Source organism: Lissotriton vulgaris, chromosome 4_1 (assembly GCF_964263255.1).
Source record: "Lissotriton vulgaris chromosome 4_1, aLisVul1.2, whole genome shotgun sequence".
Classification (NCBI taxonomy): domain Eukaryota; kingdom Metazoa; phylum Chordata; class Amphibia; order Caudata; family Salamandridae; genus Lissotriton; species Lissotriton vulgaris.
In genome coordinates this window covers 63,755,000-63,771,184 of record NC_141691.1, presented here as the reverse complement: position 1 = coordinate 63,771,184, position 16,185 = coordinate 63,755,000, and the positions used below count along the sequence as shown (strand labels likewise).

General features: G+C 47.6%; 1 protein-coding gene across 1 annotated transcript in view; it reads right to left on the bottom strand.

Moving 5' to 3' along the window:
• The window catches only part of LOC147718371 (phosphatidylinositol 3,4,5-trisphosphate 5-phosphatase 2-like), a 447,492-nt gene that overhangs the window by 248,793 nt on the left and 182,514 nt on the right, over window positions 1-16,185 (bottom strand). Inside the window, exons 13-14 of the mRNA XM_086918327.1 lie at window positions 9,501-9,618; window positions 1,899-1,995 (exon numbers count right to left, since the gene is read on the bottom strand). Coding sequence (XP_086774453.1) covers window positions 1,899-1,995; window positions 9,501-9,618 — 215 coding nt within the window. The remainder of the gene's footprint in view (window positions 1-1,898; window positions 1,996-9,500; window positions 9,619-16,185) is intronic.

The window sequence follows — 16,185 nt, the reverse complement described above, 5'->3', positions numbered from 1 at the left end:
TGAGCCAGGATCTGCTGCACGGAGTTTCCAGCATAATAGGGGGCATGATAGGGTGCAGACTGCCGAATAAGAGGGTATTGCAGGACAACGGAATGTTCTTCCACCCTCTGATTGGTCAGTCGCTACCGGAGTGTAACTCTTTCAGGAGCACCAGGGCAGACAGGGGTTACTGTGCTTAGATTGTGACAATCAGATTCTTTTACCATTGATCTCCTGGGGCTTAACCTCACTAGTCCACCCAAAACTGAGCACCAAGTAACTGGGCTTCAAGACACTGAATGAAGCCGTCTAAGGCTTACTCAGGAGGTTAGAGACTCAGAACTCAACAAACCATCGTCAGGCTTCGCCTTCAGTGTCCTGGTAGGTTTTGGCGCTTGTCTTCATGACACAACCTGGGTAGAGTTCCCAGTACCATCGAATCCCAGGGACCCACAGTTCAGTTCTCTCTGTGTGGACACCAGTAGCTGCTGCTACCGGACTCAGGTGGTGGGCGGGAGGGCGGGCGGGGATTAGGTCAGGAAAATGAAAAGGATAACATTTAAAAAACACTAACCCGACTACGGCCGGTGTTGCTGCCGACTCTCCTCTGATCCTCTGCATCTTCTTGTCTTCTTCCTGCCTGGAGGCCAGCAGCAGGATGCACCCGGGCTCCTAAGCTCCGCAGACCAATCACAACACAGCAATGCAGCGTTGTGATTGGTCTTAGCGCCGTAAATTGGCGCTCAGACCAAGCTCGGGAGCCTGGGGCACGTTTTCCAGCCAGACTGTAATGCAGCCTGCATGGAGAACATGGCAAGTGCGCATGATTGTTTTGGGCGGCCCGAGAGGGCGGGTCGAAATGTCATGCACCCTTGGAGTGCCCCACTCCTCCCCCTGCCGTGCTCTGGGTCACGGGGCTCACTCCGCCCCCAGGAAAGAATGGAGCCGCTGCAGACGGAAAAAGAAAATGATAATAATGTTATGTTATTATCTTTTGTTTCTTCTTTTTTTACTGCTTGGAGAGCAGTGGGGCAGCGCTCCTCTGTGTTAGCGGAGGAGCCGGCACTGGGGAACACTTCATCAGTGGCGGTTCTTGCATGGGGGCGTTTGGGCGCCGCCCCCCCTGCTTTATCGCCGTGCGAGAAGGCAGAACAATGGTAGTTATCATATTATATAACTACCATTGTTTCTGCCTTCTCGCACGGCGAGAAAGCAGAACTTCCTGGTTAGAGTTACTCGAGGGCAGGGGGGAGTGGCTTGGGGGAGTGGCTTGCCCATTGTTGTTAATACTGACTGTATGGGCAGCCTGAGGCCGCCCAAACAGACAGTATTACCAACAGTGGGAAAGCCACTCCCCCAAGCCACTCCCCCTGCCCTCGAGTAACTCTCCCTGTTGGCCACATACATCACACATACCCCACATATCTCCACGGACAGAAGCGATAGACATGCATGCCCCACGTGGATGGTGGAAGGACGCAGATGCAGGACACTGGTAGACAAAATGTAATAAGGTGGGACAGGCCAGTGCGCGATTCTTCCTACAGGAGTAGGTAGTGTCTCGCCACTCATTATTATCCCTGCCACAAGTGCATACTGACAGAGTCGGCAAAAGGAGAAGGACAGGGCAGAGCGGAGGAGCCTTCTTCGGAGACAGCCTCCTTATGACTTGGTTATTTTCCCTTCATGGGTCAGAAGGGGAGCAGGATGGGTCTCTTGGCAAATTGAGAGCTTTCCGGTCTGGTGATTAAGGCTGGGGTAGAGTCAGTAAAATGTGAGTTTAAATGTGATTGCCATGCCCTGCCTTTTTCTATGTAGCATGAAACTGATTTGTGAACGGAAAGGCCAGCCCCCCACTCTTGTGGAGTGCTGGGAGCAGGACAGGGGTGTCAGACAATGAATGGAATAGAAGTGGTTACCTTGATGTCTTCTCGGACCCCGAAGCCAGGTGGCAATTGACAAACCCAAAGGAGGTGCCATTGAAGAGGAAGGACACGCCCACCGCGCCTTTGTTCCCTGTGAAAGAAAGAGTGACTGCGTCAGTAGGACTTAGGAGTGAAAGATCCATGCAGCGTGAAATAAACAACAAGACTTCTCTCATCCACCCGGGAGACTCCACTGTGCAGGCCGCCCCCTCGACGATGGACAAATAAATATGTTATTACAGTTCTGTTAAACACATCATCATTACATCTCTAGGCTTTAAAAGCTATTATCCCATTGCCATCTTGTCCTGCTTTTTCAAGGGTCTTAGAGAAGGTTGTAGGTGAACATCTCAAGACCTTCCCTAACTTGCATGGCCTCCTTGACCTTGACCACTCAGGGTTTTGCCTCTGGTATGCGAAAGATGGTAGACTGCCCCTGGTCTGGGTGACATTCTGCTGATTATGGTGAGATAGTTCTCATGATGTTAGAGACAAGAGATGAGGTAGCTTTTAATTTAAGGCAACATCAAGTTTCTTTAGTGGGGTCAAAAGAGTTGTCATAGAGATGGTTCAGATCTTTCTTTCGAGGGGGAGTGTTGAGTGTGACTAGAACTGCTTCCTCAGATTCTACAGTGCCGGTTAGCAGGGTGTATCAACTGGCCTTCCATCTATTCCCCTAATGTGAGGTTATCAGTGGGTGCAATGTGGTGCCAAGCCATGAAAGTTTACTTGTATGCTTCTGGTGTACACGTCACCCTGAAATCCTCCCCACGGTTTTACAGAGTCTGATGAGAGTAGCTGAGTGGCTGGTAATAGCTTTTTGAAGTTTAATGCAGGGAGTACTGAGGTTATTGTAGAACGTAGTGCTGACTTGGACTTATCTCAATGAAGGAGGTGCTCAAGATCCTCCCAGGTGTCGGTGGCAGAGCTGAGAACTTATCTCAATGAAGGAGGTGCTCAAGATTATCCCATGTGTCAGTGGCGGAGCTGAGTACTTATCTCAATGAAAGAGATGCTCAAGATCATCCCAGGTGTCGGTGGCAGAGCTGAGGACTCATCTCATTAAAGGAGCTGCTCAAGATCCTCCCAGGTGTCGGTGGCAGAGCTGAGGACTTATCTCAATGAAGGAGGTGTTCAAGATCATCCCAGGTGTCGGTGGCGGAGCTGAGGACTCATCTCAATGAAGGAGGTGTTCAAGATCATCCCAGGTGTCGGTGGCGGAGCTGAGGACTCATCTCAATGAAGGAGGTGCTCAAGATCATCCCAGGTGTTGGTGGCGGAGCTGATGACTTATCTCAATAAAGGAGGTGCTCAAGATCATCCCATGTGTCATTGGCAGAGCTGACGACTTATCTCAATGAAGGAGGTGCTCAAGATCATCCCAGGTGTCGGTGGCGGAGCTGAGGACCTTTCTCAATGAAGGAGGTGCTCAAGATCATCCCAGGTGTCATTGGCAGAGCTGAGGACTTATCTCAATGAAGGAGGTGCTCAAGATCATCCCATGTGTCATTGGCAGTGCTGAGGACTTATCTCAATGAAGGAGGTGCTCAAGATCATCCCAGGTGTCAGTGGCGGAGCTGAGGACTTATTTCAATGAAGGAGGTGTTCAAGATCATCCCATGTGTCATTGGCAGAACTGAGGACTTATCTCAATGAAGGAGGTGCTCAAGATCATCCCAGGTGTCGGTGGCGGAGCTGAGGACTCATCTCAATGAAGGAGGTGCTCTAGATCATCCCAGGTGTCGGTGGAGGAGCTGAGGACTTATCTCAAAGAAGGAGGTGCTCAAGATCATCCCATGTGTCAGTGGCGGAGCTGATGACTTTTCTCAATGAAGGAGGTGCTCAAGATCATCCCAGGTGTCGGTGGTGGAGCTGAGGACTTATCTCAATGAAGGAGGTGCTCAAGATCATCCCATATGTCAGTGTTATAGCTGAGGACTTATCTCAATGAAGGAGGTGCTCAAGATCATCCCAGGTGTCGGTGGCGGAGCTGAGGACTTATCTCAATGAAGGAGGTGCTCAAGATCATCCCAGGTGTCAGTGATAGAGCTGAGGACTTATCTCAATGAAGGAGGTGCTCAAGATCATCCCAGGTGTCGGTGGAGGAGCTGAGGACTCATCTCAATGAAGGAGGTGCTTAAGATCACCCCATGTGTCATTGGCAGAGCTGAGGACTTATCTCAATGAAGGAGGTGCTCAAGATCATTCCAGGTGTCGGTGGCGGAGCTGAGGACTTATCTCAATGAAGGAGGTGCTCAAGATCATCCTATGTGTCATTGGCAGAACTGAGGACTTATCTCAATGAAGGAGGTGCTCAAGATCATCCCAGGTGTTGGTGGCAGAGCTGAGGACTCATCTCAATGAAGGAGGTGCTCAAGATCATCCCAGGTGTCGGTGGAGGAGCTGAGGACTTATCTCAAAGAAGGAGGTGCTCAAGATCATCCCATGTGTCAGTGGCGGAGCTGAGGACTTTTCTCAATGAAGGAGGTGCTCTAGTTCATTCCAGGTGTCGGTGGCGGAGCTGAGGACTTATCTCAATGAAGGAGGTGCTCAAGATCCTCCCAGGTGTCGGTGGCAGAGCTGAGGACTCATCTCATTAAAGGAGCTGCTCAAGATCATCCCAGGTGTCGGTGGCGGAGCTGAGGACTTATCTCAATGAAGGAGTTGCTCAAGATCATCCCAGGTGTCGGTGGCAGAGCTGAGGACTTATCTCAATGAAGGAGTTGCTCAAGATCATCCCAGGTGTCAGTGGCGGAGCTGAGGACTTATCTCAATGAAGGAGGTGCTCAAGATCATCCCAGGTGTTGGTGGCAGAGCTGAGGACTCATCTCATTAAAGGAGCTGCTCAAGATCCTCCCAGGTGTTGGTGGCAGAGCTGAGGACTCATCTCATTAAAGGAGCTGCTCAAGATCATCCCAGGTGTTGGTGGCGGAGCTGAGGACTTATCCCAATGAAGGAGGTGCTCAGGATCATCCCAGGTGTCGGTGGCAGAGCTGAGGACTTATCTCAATGAAGGAGGTGCTCAAATTCATCCCAGGTGTCGGTGGTGGAGCTGAGGACTTATCTCAATGAAGGAGGTACTCAAGATCATCCCATGTGTCATTGGCAGAGCTAAGGACTCATCTCATTAAAGGAGCTGCTCAAGATCCTCCCAGGTGTTGGTGGCGGAGCTGAGGACTTATCTCAATGAAGGAGGTGCTCAATATCATCCCAGGTGTCGGTGGCGGAGCTGAGGACTCATCTCAATGAAGGAGATGCTCAAGATCATCCCAGGTGTCGGTGGAGGAGCTGAGGACTTATCTCAAAGAAGGAGGTGCTCAAGATCATCCCATGTGTCAGTGGCGGAGCTGAGGACTTTTCTCAATGAAGGAGGTGCTCAAGATCATCCCAGGTGTCGGTGGCGGAGCTGAGCACTTATCTCAATGAATGAGGTGCTCAAGATCCACCCAGGTGTCGGTGGCGGAGCTGAGGCATTATCTCAATGACGGAGTTGCTCAAGATCATCCCAGGTGTCGGTGGCGGAGCTGAGGACTTATCTCAATGAAGGAGTTGCTCAAGATCATCCCAGGTGTCAGTGGCGGAGCTGAGGACTTATCTCAATGAAGGAGGTGCTCAAGATCATCCCAGGTGTTGGTGGCAGAGCTGAGGACTCATCTCATTAAAGGAGCTGCTCAAGATCCTCCCAGGTGTCGGTGGCAGAGCTGAGGACTCATCTCATTAAAGGATCTGCTCAAGATCATCCCAGGTGTTGGTGGCGGAGCTGAGGACTTATCTCAAGGAAGGAGGTGCTCAAATTCATCCCAGATGTCGGTGGCGGAGCTGAGGACTTATCTCATTAAAGGAGCTGCTCAAGATCATCCTAGGTGTCGGTGCAGAGACGAGGACTCATTTCAATGTCGGAGGTGCTCAAGATCATCCCAGGTGTCGGTGGCGGAGCTGAGGACTTATCTCAATGAAGGAGGTGCTCAAATTCATCCCAGGTGTTGGTGGCGGTGCTGAGGACTTATCTCAATGAAGGAGGTACTCAAGATCATCCCAGGTGTCGGTGGCGAAGCTTGACTTATCTCAATGAAGGAGGTGCTCAAGATCATCCCATTTGTCATTGGCAGAGCTGAGGACTTATCTCAATGAAGGAGGTGCTCAAGATCATCCCAGGTGTCGGTGGTGGAGCTGAGGACTCATCTCAATGAAGGAGATGCTCAAGATCATCCCAGGTGTCGGTGGAGGAGCTGAGGACTTATCTCAAAGAAGGAGGTGCTCAAGATCATCCCATGTGTCAGTGGCGGAGCTGAGGACTTTTCTCAATGAAGGAGGTGCTCAAGATCATCCCAGGTGTCGGTGGCGGAGCTGAGCACTTATCTCAATGAATGAGGTGCTCAAGATCCTCCCAGGTGTCGGTGGCGGAGCTGAGGCATTATCTCAATGACGGAGTTGCTCAAGATCATCCCAGGTGTCGGTGGCGGAGCTGAGGACTTATCTCAATGAAGGAGTTGCTCAAGATCATCCCAGGTGTCAGTGGCGGAGCTGAGGACTTATCTCAATGAAGGAGGTGCTCAAGATCATCCCAGGTGTTGGTGGCAGAGCTGAGGACTCATCTCATTAAAGGAGCTGCTCAAGATCCTCCCAGGTGTCGGTGGCAGAGCTGAGGACTCATCTCATTAAAGGATCTGCTCAAGATCATCCCAGGTGTTGGTGGCGGAGCTGAGGACTTATCTCAAGGAAGGAGGTGCTCAAATTCATCCCAGATGTCGGTGGCGGAGCTGAGGACTTATCTCATTAAAGGAGCTGCTCAAGATCATCCTAGGTGTCGGTGCAGAGACGAGGACTCATTTCAATGTCGGAGGTGCTCAAGATCATCCCAGGTGTCGGTGGCGGAGCTGAGGACTTATCTCAATGAAGGAGGTGCTCAAATTCATCCCAGGTGTTGGTGGCGGTGCTGAGGACTTATCTCAATGAAGGAGGTACTCAAGATCATCCCAGGTGTCGGTGGCGAAGCTTGACTTATCTCAATGAAGGAGGTGCTCAAGATCATCCCATTTGTCATTGGCAGAGCTGAGGACTTATCTCAATGAAGGAGGTGCTCAAGATCATCCCAGGTGTCAGTGTTAGAGCTGAGGACTCATCTCAATGAAGGAGGTGCTCAAGATCATCCCAGGTGTCTGTGGGGGAGCTGAAGACTTAAAATCCTAAAAGTACTGCCAATGTCCCTCAGAAAGCATACATTCATTATTTTCCACCCATTTATGTTGGTCTTCAAAATTACAACTTTCTTGTTTAAGATTAAATGCAAGTCATGATCCATATGATATTTAAATGGTATTTCCTGGAAGAATTGACTCCTGGAAAGGATGAATGTCATATCCAAAAATAAAGAAGCATCAGGTTCTTGATGTTGGGCACTATATGGGAATCCTATATCTGAAAAGTATTTACATAATAACTTGTAAGGTCCACTCATTATACCCATACTGCAATGTTATCCCTATGGGTGACTCTGAACTTTACATCTCCTGTCAGGACAACAGGTTAGCAGACTTCCAGTGTGCTTAAGGATTGCAGAATGTGGCAGAATATTCAACAACATATTCATGTGTGCCCTGAATTTGGCAGAGCTGCTAACATCCCAAAACATTGTGATATTTATAATGCTGAATGTTTTCAGTTTAATAGTGTTAAGTTGGGAAGTGTTGGTAGAATTCAATTTAACCAGCTGTCTGATCATGCGCCCCACTCAAGGACTGTAGAAGAGCCCTAAAGAGGTATTTCTGGGTACATGAAGGTGCAGAGGCATGAATGCTGAACACATCCATCAAACATATTGACCTATGTTGACCTGTTGCATCACTTTAAATTTAGATATGTTCGTCAAACACCTGTTTCTGCCGTGATCATTCACATGAAGGTATGTAGGATCCTCTTTGCTATGGATTTCTCTTTGGTCTTTGTTAGCCGCCCCATTCGCCGACTATACTATGTACAGCTATTGTCTTTTTGTTTAACATTCTCATCAAACTGATTTGTTCGCCAATAAAATAATAACATACATAAATAAACAGATCATCTAGAGTATTTTGCTGGTAAACACTCCTTAATAAGGACCAGACGACTTCTTATGTGCCTTTCCCACTTTTTTTGGAAAAATGACCAGATAATAGGATTTCTACATTTTATGGTGACCATGCCACCATCCCAGTGCTTAATTTTAGCCGGTGGTTTCTGGTGCCCGGCATTGGCACTTAATTGTCAACACTGGCACTTATACCAGTCGTCCACATGGTGGCAGTGTCCATCTAATTTTGAGATGAGCACAATAACAGTTGTTGAATAATTCAATATACATTGATAAATACTAATACCTGCCATCAAAGCAATTTGTATAGCTTTGGGGACCTAGATTAGTTGGCATTGTCTCACCTGTAGAAGTGTGATGGTTAGTAGTTTTTAGGTCGAGCCTATACAGGCAGCACGCATGCACTGCTCGTTCTGCAAGGCATGCTGCATTGGAGTATACACTGGAAGCCTTGCCTACTTTCCGCCCATATTTGTCATTGACTTGTGTCATTGTCCTTTGTAAATGCTGGCTTCTGATTAGTAAATAGGCTTGTTAGTCCCTCCTTGGTACCGCCTTTTCTGCATTTGTTACCTCCCATAACGAAGGGACCTTTTACTTGGCTTGCTACAGGGTCTGCGTTATAAGTTGGCGCGCACTATTTTGTTTATTGACTAATGGGGACAAGGATGGCTGCTTTTTGTATTTGCAGCATGCCCACACAGGACAATGGCGGCCACTTTTCGTATGCAGCGCTATGCCGCACTAACTTTAAAAGTGGCTGGCCCGTTCCCCCACAGCACTCACGACACATGGGGAGCTTTTTTTAAAATGACTTTTTAGAAGAATGTGTGTCCGCTTTGGGGACACAGCATGTTCTTTCACCTTTTTTTAATAAACTTGCATGCTGAGCAAAGCGCCAGCTTTAGGGACACTGCGCTCAGCTTAATTTTTAGCTTTTTAACTATAATGTTGAGAGTGCCGTCCACTTCAGGGTTACCAAGCTTTTTTTTTTTACTTTATCGGTGAAAGCAGCACCCGCTTCACGGACACCGTGCTCTGCAATACAATAGATTTTTTTGTTGCAAAAGTTTGACCTATTGGTATTGAAAATGACAATGCCTTTTAAGATTCTAAAAAGAATTGCCATTTACAATTAAAATAGCTCAAAATCTCGCAATTGCGAGACGTAATGCATTTTAAATGCTTATTTTGTAATGCCTTGGGCAGCACTGGCGTTTTCGAGGTAATAGTGCCCAGGGAAGAAACAACGTGTATATCCTAAGGGTTCCCAGGGTGTCTCACGTGCTACAGGTGTTTCAACCACACAGATGCCGCAAACCCTTGTGTCATGTCTTCTCCTGGTAGTACTGTCCGAAGTCGCATGCATGAAATATGAAACTGACTGACTGAGTGCACTCCATCACCAGAACATACCATTGATTCAACTTCCAACTCACATCTTCTTCAAGACCCCTGTGACTCCACCCCAAGCCCGCCCCCTCCAATGCGCAGTGGTCTGGAGGCTGCGTGAAATGATGGCGTACCGAGCGTGTTTGCGATCCCAGTTTTCACGCTTGACGTGGTGACGTGGCTGATGCGTCGCTCGTGTTCGGGCCTCACCAGCACCACCATCTTTATGCTCCACAGTGACTGCACCGCCACCTTCAAGAAGAAAACACTCGAGAAAATGAGGGTAAAGCGGGACTTCAATGCAATGACACTGTGAAAGTACCTTGAGATAAGGACACGCCCCTTTGCAATTAACATCATATTTTTCCTAATGTATTTAATTGCTTTAAAAACAAACACAAACTCTCCACTTAAGAGGAAGTCATTGTCAAGTGCATGTGCTAGAATGATAGCACTGTGAATTAAATGCTCACTGCTGACATCTGGGGTGACCTGCAGGTCAAAGGTATAGGTCCTGGGAGGCCTCTAATCCATCTGTCTGCAGTCAATACATTAAGGACCATTAAAGTGAGTGATAGTAACACCCGTCATTTTCAACTCTTAGAAATGAAGGAAGTGTGGAATGAAGGGCTTACTAAAACGTATTCTTTTATTAAAATAAGTGATAAAGGTCTATAAAAATTCATGTTAGTAGTACTAATAATATTTCTAATACGGTAATTCAAAAAGATGTTGAAAAACCTTAACATTTAAATCATCAAAAAGTGGTTCTTTTCAGCAAGTCTTTGCAGAAACTTATTTTTGCAGCAAGATTAGAAAAAATACCCCACCGGCCCCTTTTTTGAATCAATGGCTAACCTAGCATTGGGCGTGGGACATGCTGGGCCCCAAGATGGCAACAGAATGTGGGTGCTGCAGACTGAGTCATTATCTGCATTAGCACCTCTCCAGACACCAGGGTTTGATGAAGTGACAGGATGGTGGGTACTGGTGCCGGAAAGGTATTAGCTTTTTTTTTTTTTTTTTTTTTGAAAACCTTTATTTGACATTTTCAACCAGATACAGACACGGGCCTACAACCCCCAGGGCTGGCCGCTAAGCAATTGCAACACGATACTACGATCAAAACTTCAGACCCAGCCTCCCGGGGAGCATAGTCGCTACATCCACAATGCGTACTGGTTGGAAGACATATAAAATTGGAAACAGGATACAAAAGGTTTCATTTTATAATATAAGATAGAAGGATCAGGTGCCATACAATATCTCAAGCTACAAAGTGGGGGCGAGCGAATTAGCAGTGTGTCCACAGTTAATTCGTTTTCATGTAAGTCAGTGGCGTTTAAGCAGACGACACCCGGATAAACAAGCATACTATTACGGTTCGCGCCAACATTTATGGCCGCCCCGTGGCCCCGAAACATCGCGAGAGTTGAGGCACAGATGTGAAAGCAGAGATGGACCAAACAATGAACCCACCACACTGACCCGGAAAAAGAGAAAAGAAAAGGCCAAAGAGAGATAAGAAGGAAACAAGGCCATAGAAACAAATAAAAAACAAAACACCCATCCCCCAACCCCCTCACCCTGCACCCCTGCAGATGACTATAGCCTACCCCCTAGCAGCGTGCCTGTCGCCCAAGAACCGAAACCCGAAATATAGAAGAAACAGGGAAAAAAGGAAAAGAAACTAAACCCTACCCAAGGAGGGGAAATGGAGGAGGTTTTCATTCAACGCACTCCCGGTCTCTCGCCCTCGTCCTAACCAACCCCGCCCCGGACTCCGTTAATTCAATAAAACAATCCCGTAAACCATAATACCACAATGAACAACCCAGACAACAATCTCAGCCTTGGCCCCGTCGATGAAATTCGCTGAGCCTGTAAGGGGAAGAAAGCCCTGTCCTCAAAATGTTGAATGGTACACAAAAGTCGGCAGAACAGGGGTCCACAGATGAAAAAAGAACGGCAGGTCCCAAATTAGTCGGCTGGTGCCAGAGATGCACCTCCCCATCTCCGAAGTCAGGCTTTATCCCATCCGCCATCTTGATAGACCGACTGGGGAGGGGGGTCGACACAGTCCAAAACAGTTCACAGTACCAATTAAAAGGAACCGAAGTGTAAATGTTCCGACAGTTGCAAAACCGGGGATTCCAACTGATTAATTGAGTCACCAAGCACAGTACTTTCGGGTAGCTCCACTGCGCCAGGGGCAAATACAGCTTCCAGCGCCGGGTCTAAGTACGCCACCGGGGCGTCAATCGAAAGGCGAGCTGGCCGCCGGGTCTCGGGCGTCAAGTCAGGATCCGGTCTCAATCCTTTGATTCCATCCGCCGCCAACAACAGGCTGCAGGTCTGAGCTTTAACAGTCTCCTGCAATGCCACAAGGGCCGCCAGCACCGTCCGCAATGACGGGCCACTTTGAGCCTGCTCCGTCAGCCTCCATTTTTCCTCAGGCACGCTGGTCCCCACGGAGAGGCGCCTTCTCCGGGGGAAGATTAGGCGGAGCAGGAATGAGCCATTAGGGACAGACTGTTAGCGTGCAGTAGCGCGTAGTGAGAGTCCAACCTAAGGGGCACCGGCAATATGGATGCCGGACCCCCGGTCCGGGACCCCCGCAACACAGCACCGTGCCTCACTCGTCACCTCACCTCCTATAGAGCACCAGGCAGCAGATGGTAGCAGAGCAAGCCCAAAATTCCGAATGTTCCAGAGACCGGACCCAACCGCATTCAACAGTCCATTGTTGTTCAACTCGGACCCGGCTAGGCCAGTACTCGAGACCCCGTCTTCTCGGCTGGGTTAGGCCTCAAATCGGTCCTCGACGTTACTCCGCTCCACGATGTCGGAGAGACTCCGGGATCACATCATCAGAGTGCAAATCGGGTCACACACTCGGATCCGGGGCAGGTAATCAGGATAAGTGGCAGGATAGTAAAGCGTAGGACGGAGGTCAGCGGAGCCAGGAGACTATGCGGCCATCTTGGTTGGTGTTGTAGCTCCTCCCCGCAAGGTATTAGCTTTTAAACTCACGAGGGCTGGGAAAAATCCAAGTGCTTTTCAAATAGAGAATGCATAGGTAGTATATATAAACAAAAGGACTTAGGTAACCGTGACAAAGACCATCTCTTGGTCGAAACGTTTGGTGATGGTAATTATTCTTTATTAAAAGCTTTTTCAAACCACACGACTTTTGAAGTGCAGTGAATTAATTGATTGAAGAAATATGTATGTACCCCCGGTGCTTGGCAGGACCCATGAACATATATACATATATATAAATATTCGGCCATTTGCAGTTATAAAATGGCCTTTCCTCATGTATGAAAGGCTTCAGGATTTGCAATTTCGGTAAGCGCAATTTGTAGTGATTACCTAAGTAGTGAATGCAAATAAGGAATCGCAATTCCCTAAGGCACATTTAAAAAGCCTTTCCTAAATGCAAACTGTGCATTTAGAAAACGCTATTATCATCCAGTTGATGGTAACCGTGTGCAAATTTTGAAAAATGCACAAAAATGCATTTTCAAAATACCATAAAGTGCACACATGCCCTTAGGGCATGGGTGCTCTTTACAAGTGCACAATTTAAATTTTGGGGGTGCTTCATGGGGTCTTTTAGCCCCCGGGCACCCTTGGCTTTGCATTTGCTTATTTGAGATTACCAATTAGCTAATGCAAAACCATTAGCACCTATGGGCCTTTCGGCCCAAAGGAACCACTGGAGTCAAGTCAGGAATAACTTTACTTCGGTTCCGAGAACCATAAAAGTTTCACAATAAAAATATTTACAATTCATAAAAAACATCAACAGAGAATAATTTAAAACAGCAATTCATAATATTTCAGAAAAGATATTTACAATAACAAAGTCAAGCCCGAGCAACCCTATACTAATTTCATCCATAACAATTTCTAATCACAATAGAACCCCTTACACAATTTACTACAGCAATGCAGATATCAAAGGTGGCCAATCTATGCAAGTCATAGAAACCATCATTAAATGAACAGGGACGAATGTTCCTTAATAATGGAAGCTGAAATCAGGTTCTCACAGATGTATATAATGTGCAAAGTAATATAAAGTGCAACATGCTTTACCTAGAGGAATTATCACACAGGCGAGGCATAAGTTTGTTCTTGAGACTAAACTCCAATCTCAACTTCTTCTCATTCCCCCCTCACAAAATGCTAATGAGCTCACTGAAACACTTTAACAATACTGTCACCGGTATCCTTGACCAATTGGACCCGCTTAAACCCAAAAACCAAAGAAATACTCCCTCTAACTATTGGTGTACTACCGAGCTTAATAACAAAAGACGGTCTCTCAGACTGTCGGGAAGAACCTGGAGACACCATCCCTCTCCCTCCCATCTTGCACTCCTCAGACGTGCTAGATCCATGTACAAAAAAACACATCTTCAAGGAAAAGGCACCCTTCTTCCGCAATCAACTTGATCGTGCCAAAAACAGGCCTAGGGAACTCTTCAAAATCATTCGAAACCAAACTTCCCCCACACCTCCAAATCTGATCACCTCCTCAGCCAGATGTGAAGAAATTTCCCACATCTTCTCGGAAAAAATAGCTAAAATTGATCAATCCTTCCTTCCCACACAGCTCGCCTCCAACTCCCAATGCAAACCTGTCTTCACCGTGAGTTCCTGTGCCACATCCCCTCCACCTGTTGACCCCTTCACTCTTCCGCCTGCTACCCTACCGCTCCCCAGCGACTCTCCTCTCCTACTGACTTCGCTACCCCTCCCAACCACTCCTCACACCCATCCCCTACCATATCTACGGAATCCAACTCCCCTAACTCACAATTAAAGAATAATGCCTTATTGCTCAACTTCCTCCCCATGACTGAGCTAGAAGTCCTTAAAATAATTGGTAATCTTAAACCGTCCTCCCACACAAAAGACCCCTTACCCTCTAATCTTGTCCCTGCTCTTAAGCACATCATTACCCCATACTGGACCACAATCATCAACACCTCTCTCTCCACTGGCTGTGTCCCCACCTCCCTTCAACTTGGACAAAACTCTCCCATAATCAAGAACCCTAATGCGGACCCCAATGACCTAAAAAATCTCAGCTCCATCACTAACCTCCCACTTCTCTCAAAAGTCCTTGAAAAATGTGTTGAAGGTTGAAGGAGTTTGCGAAGTTTGCGCAACTTCGCACTACGCGAGCTGCACGTAGCACAGTGCGAACACGCGTAGTGCAGCGTAGCGTAGTGCAGCGCTCATTTTTTTCTTGTTCGCGGTCCTGAACGTCATGTTCGCGACCGCGAGCAAGCAAAATGACATCCCGGCGAGATTCTCAACGCGGGGAGGTAAGGTTTCTCATTGTGAGTGGTTGCGCATGCTCGCGACCGCTTTCAATGAGAAACTACCAGTTCGCGTTGAGAAAGCTTCAGCTCGATTAATAATCTACTCGAGCAGCAGAAAACTACAGCTCGCACTGTGCAAGATGCCGTTTTCAATGATTGCACAGTGCCGGATGCTTGTCCGCACTATGCAATCATTGAAAACACATCTTGCACAGTGCGAACATGCTACTAAGCAGCTCGCGTAGTGCTACGTGAAGTTCGCGTAGTGCGAAGTGCACTTCGCGTAGCTTCGTGTAGCGCTACTTCACGAACTACGCCCACCCTTACTTTCAATCAGGCTTCAGGAAAGGCTGCAGCACCGAAACAGCAATGCTCAATTTTATCGATGACATCCACCACTCACTTGATAATGGCGAGACTTGCCTTCTTATCCTCCTTGATCTCTCCGCAGCGTTCGATACAGTCAACCATTCAACCCTCCTTAACATGCTTAGGACCCGTTTCTGCCTTAATGATACTGCCTACAAATGGTTTGTCTCCTACCTACAACACCGAACTCAGCAAATCAAAATTCAAAACTGTCTTCCTAACCCCACTCCTGTCTCCCTTAGAGTCCCCCAAGGATCTATTCTCTCTCCCTCCCTCTTTAGCCTCTTCATGGAACCCCTCACCCTCATTCTTAAACAAGCAGGCATTAACTACTACCTCTACGCCGATGACACCCAAATCTATTACAAGATTAAAACTCACGATGACATCCTACACCTGAACAACACCCTCACCAAGATCCAAACCTGGTTCCATTCCAATCATCTCAAACTTAACCCTAATAAAACCGAAATAATTCTCTTCTCCCCTAAAAATAACCCTCTCCCCGTTCAATCCTGGATCTCTGACCTTAACACACTCAACTGCTCATTCACCCTGTCCAACTCCGTCAAATCTCTTCGTATTTCTATCGACAACACCCTATCCCTCAACGTCCACCTCAAAATGTCTGCTAAAGGAGCCCTCTTCACTCTCCGTCACCTCAAGAAAATCAAACCCTTTATACCTACTGATGATTTTAAAATTGTAGTTCAGTCACTTGTTCTTTCACGTATTGATTATGGTAACGCCATCCTCAACGGAATCCCCAAGGTCCACCTTGCTCCAATCAAAGCTGTGCTCAACCTTGCAGCCAGACTCATCACAGACTGCAAACGTTTCGATCATATATCCCCAGCTCTCAAAGCTCTTAAATGGCTCCCCATTGAAGGCAGAACTGCCTACAGAACTGCCTGCATTACTCGTAAAGTCCTCCACCAAAACACTCCGCAGTACCTCTCCAAGAAACTCCTCATTGCAGGCACCACACGAACTCTGAGAAGCACCAACACCCTCCTCCTAATACCACCACTTCAAACAAAGAAAGCCACACAATCAGGCTCCTTCCGTGGCAATGCCCCTATCATCAGGAATGCCCTCCCAATAAACCTGC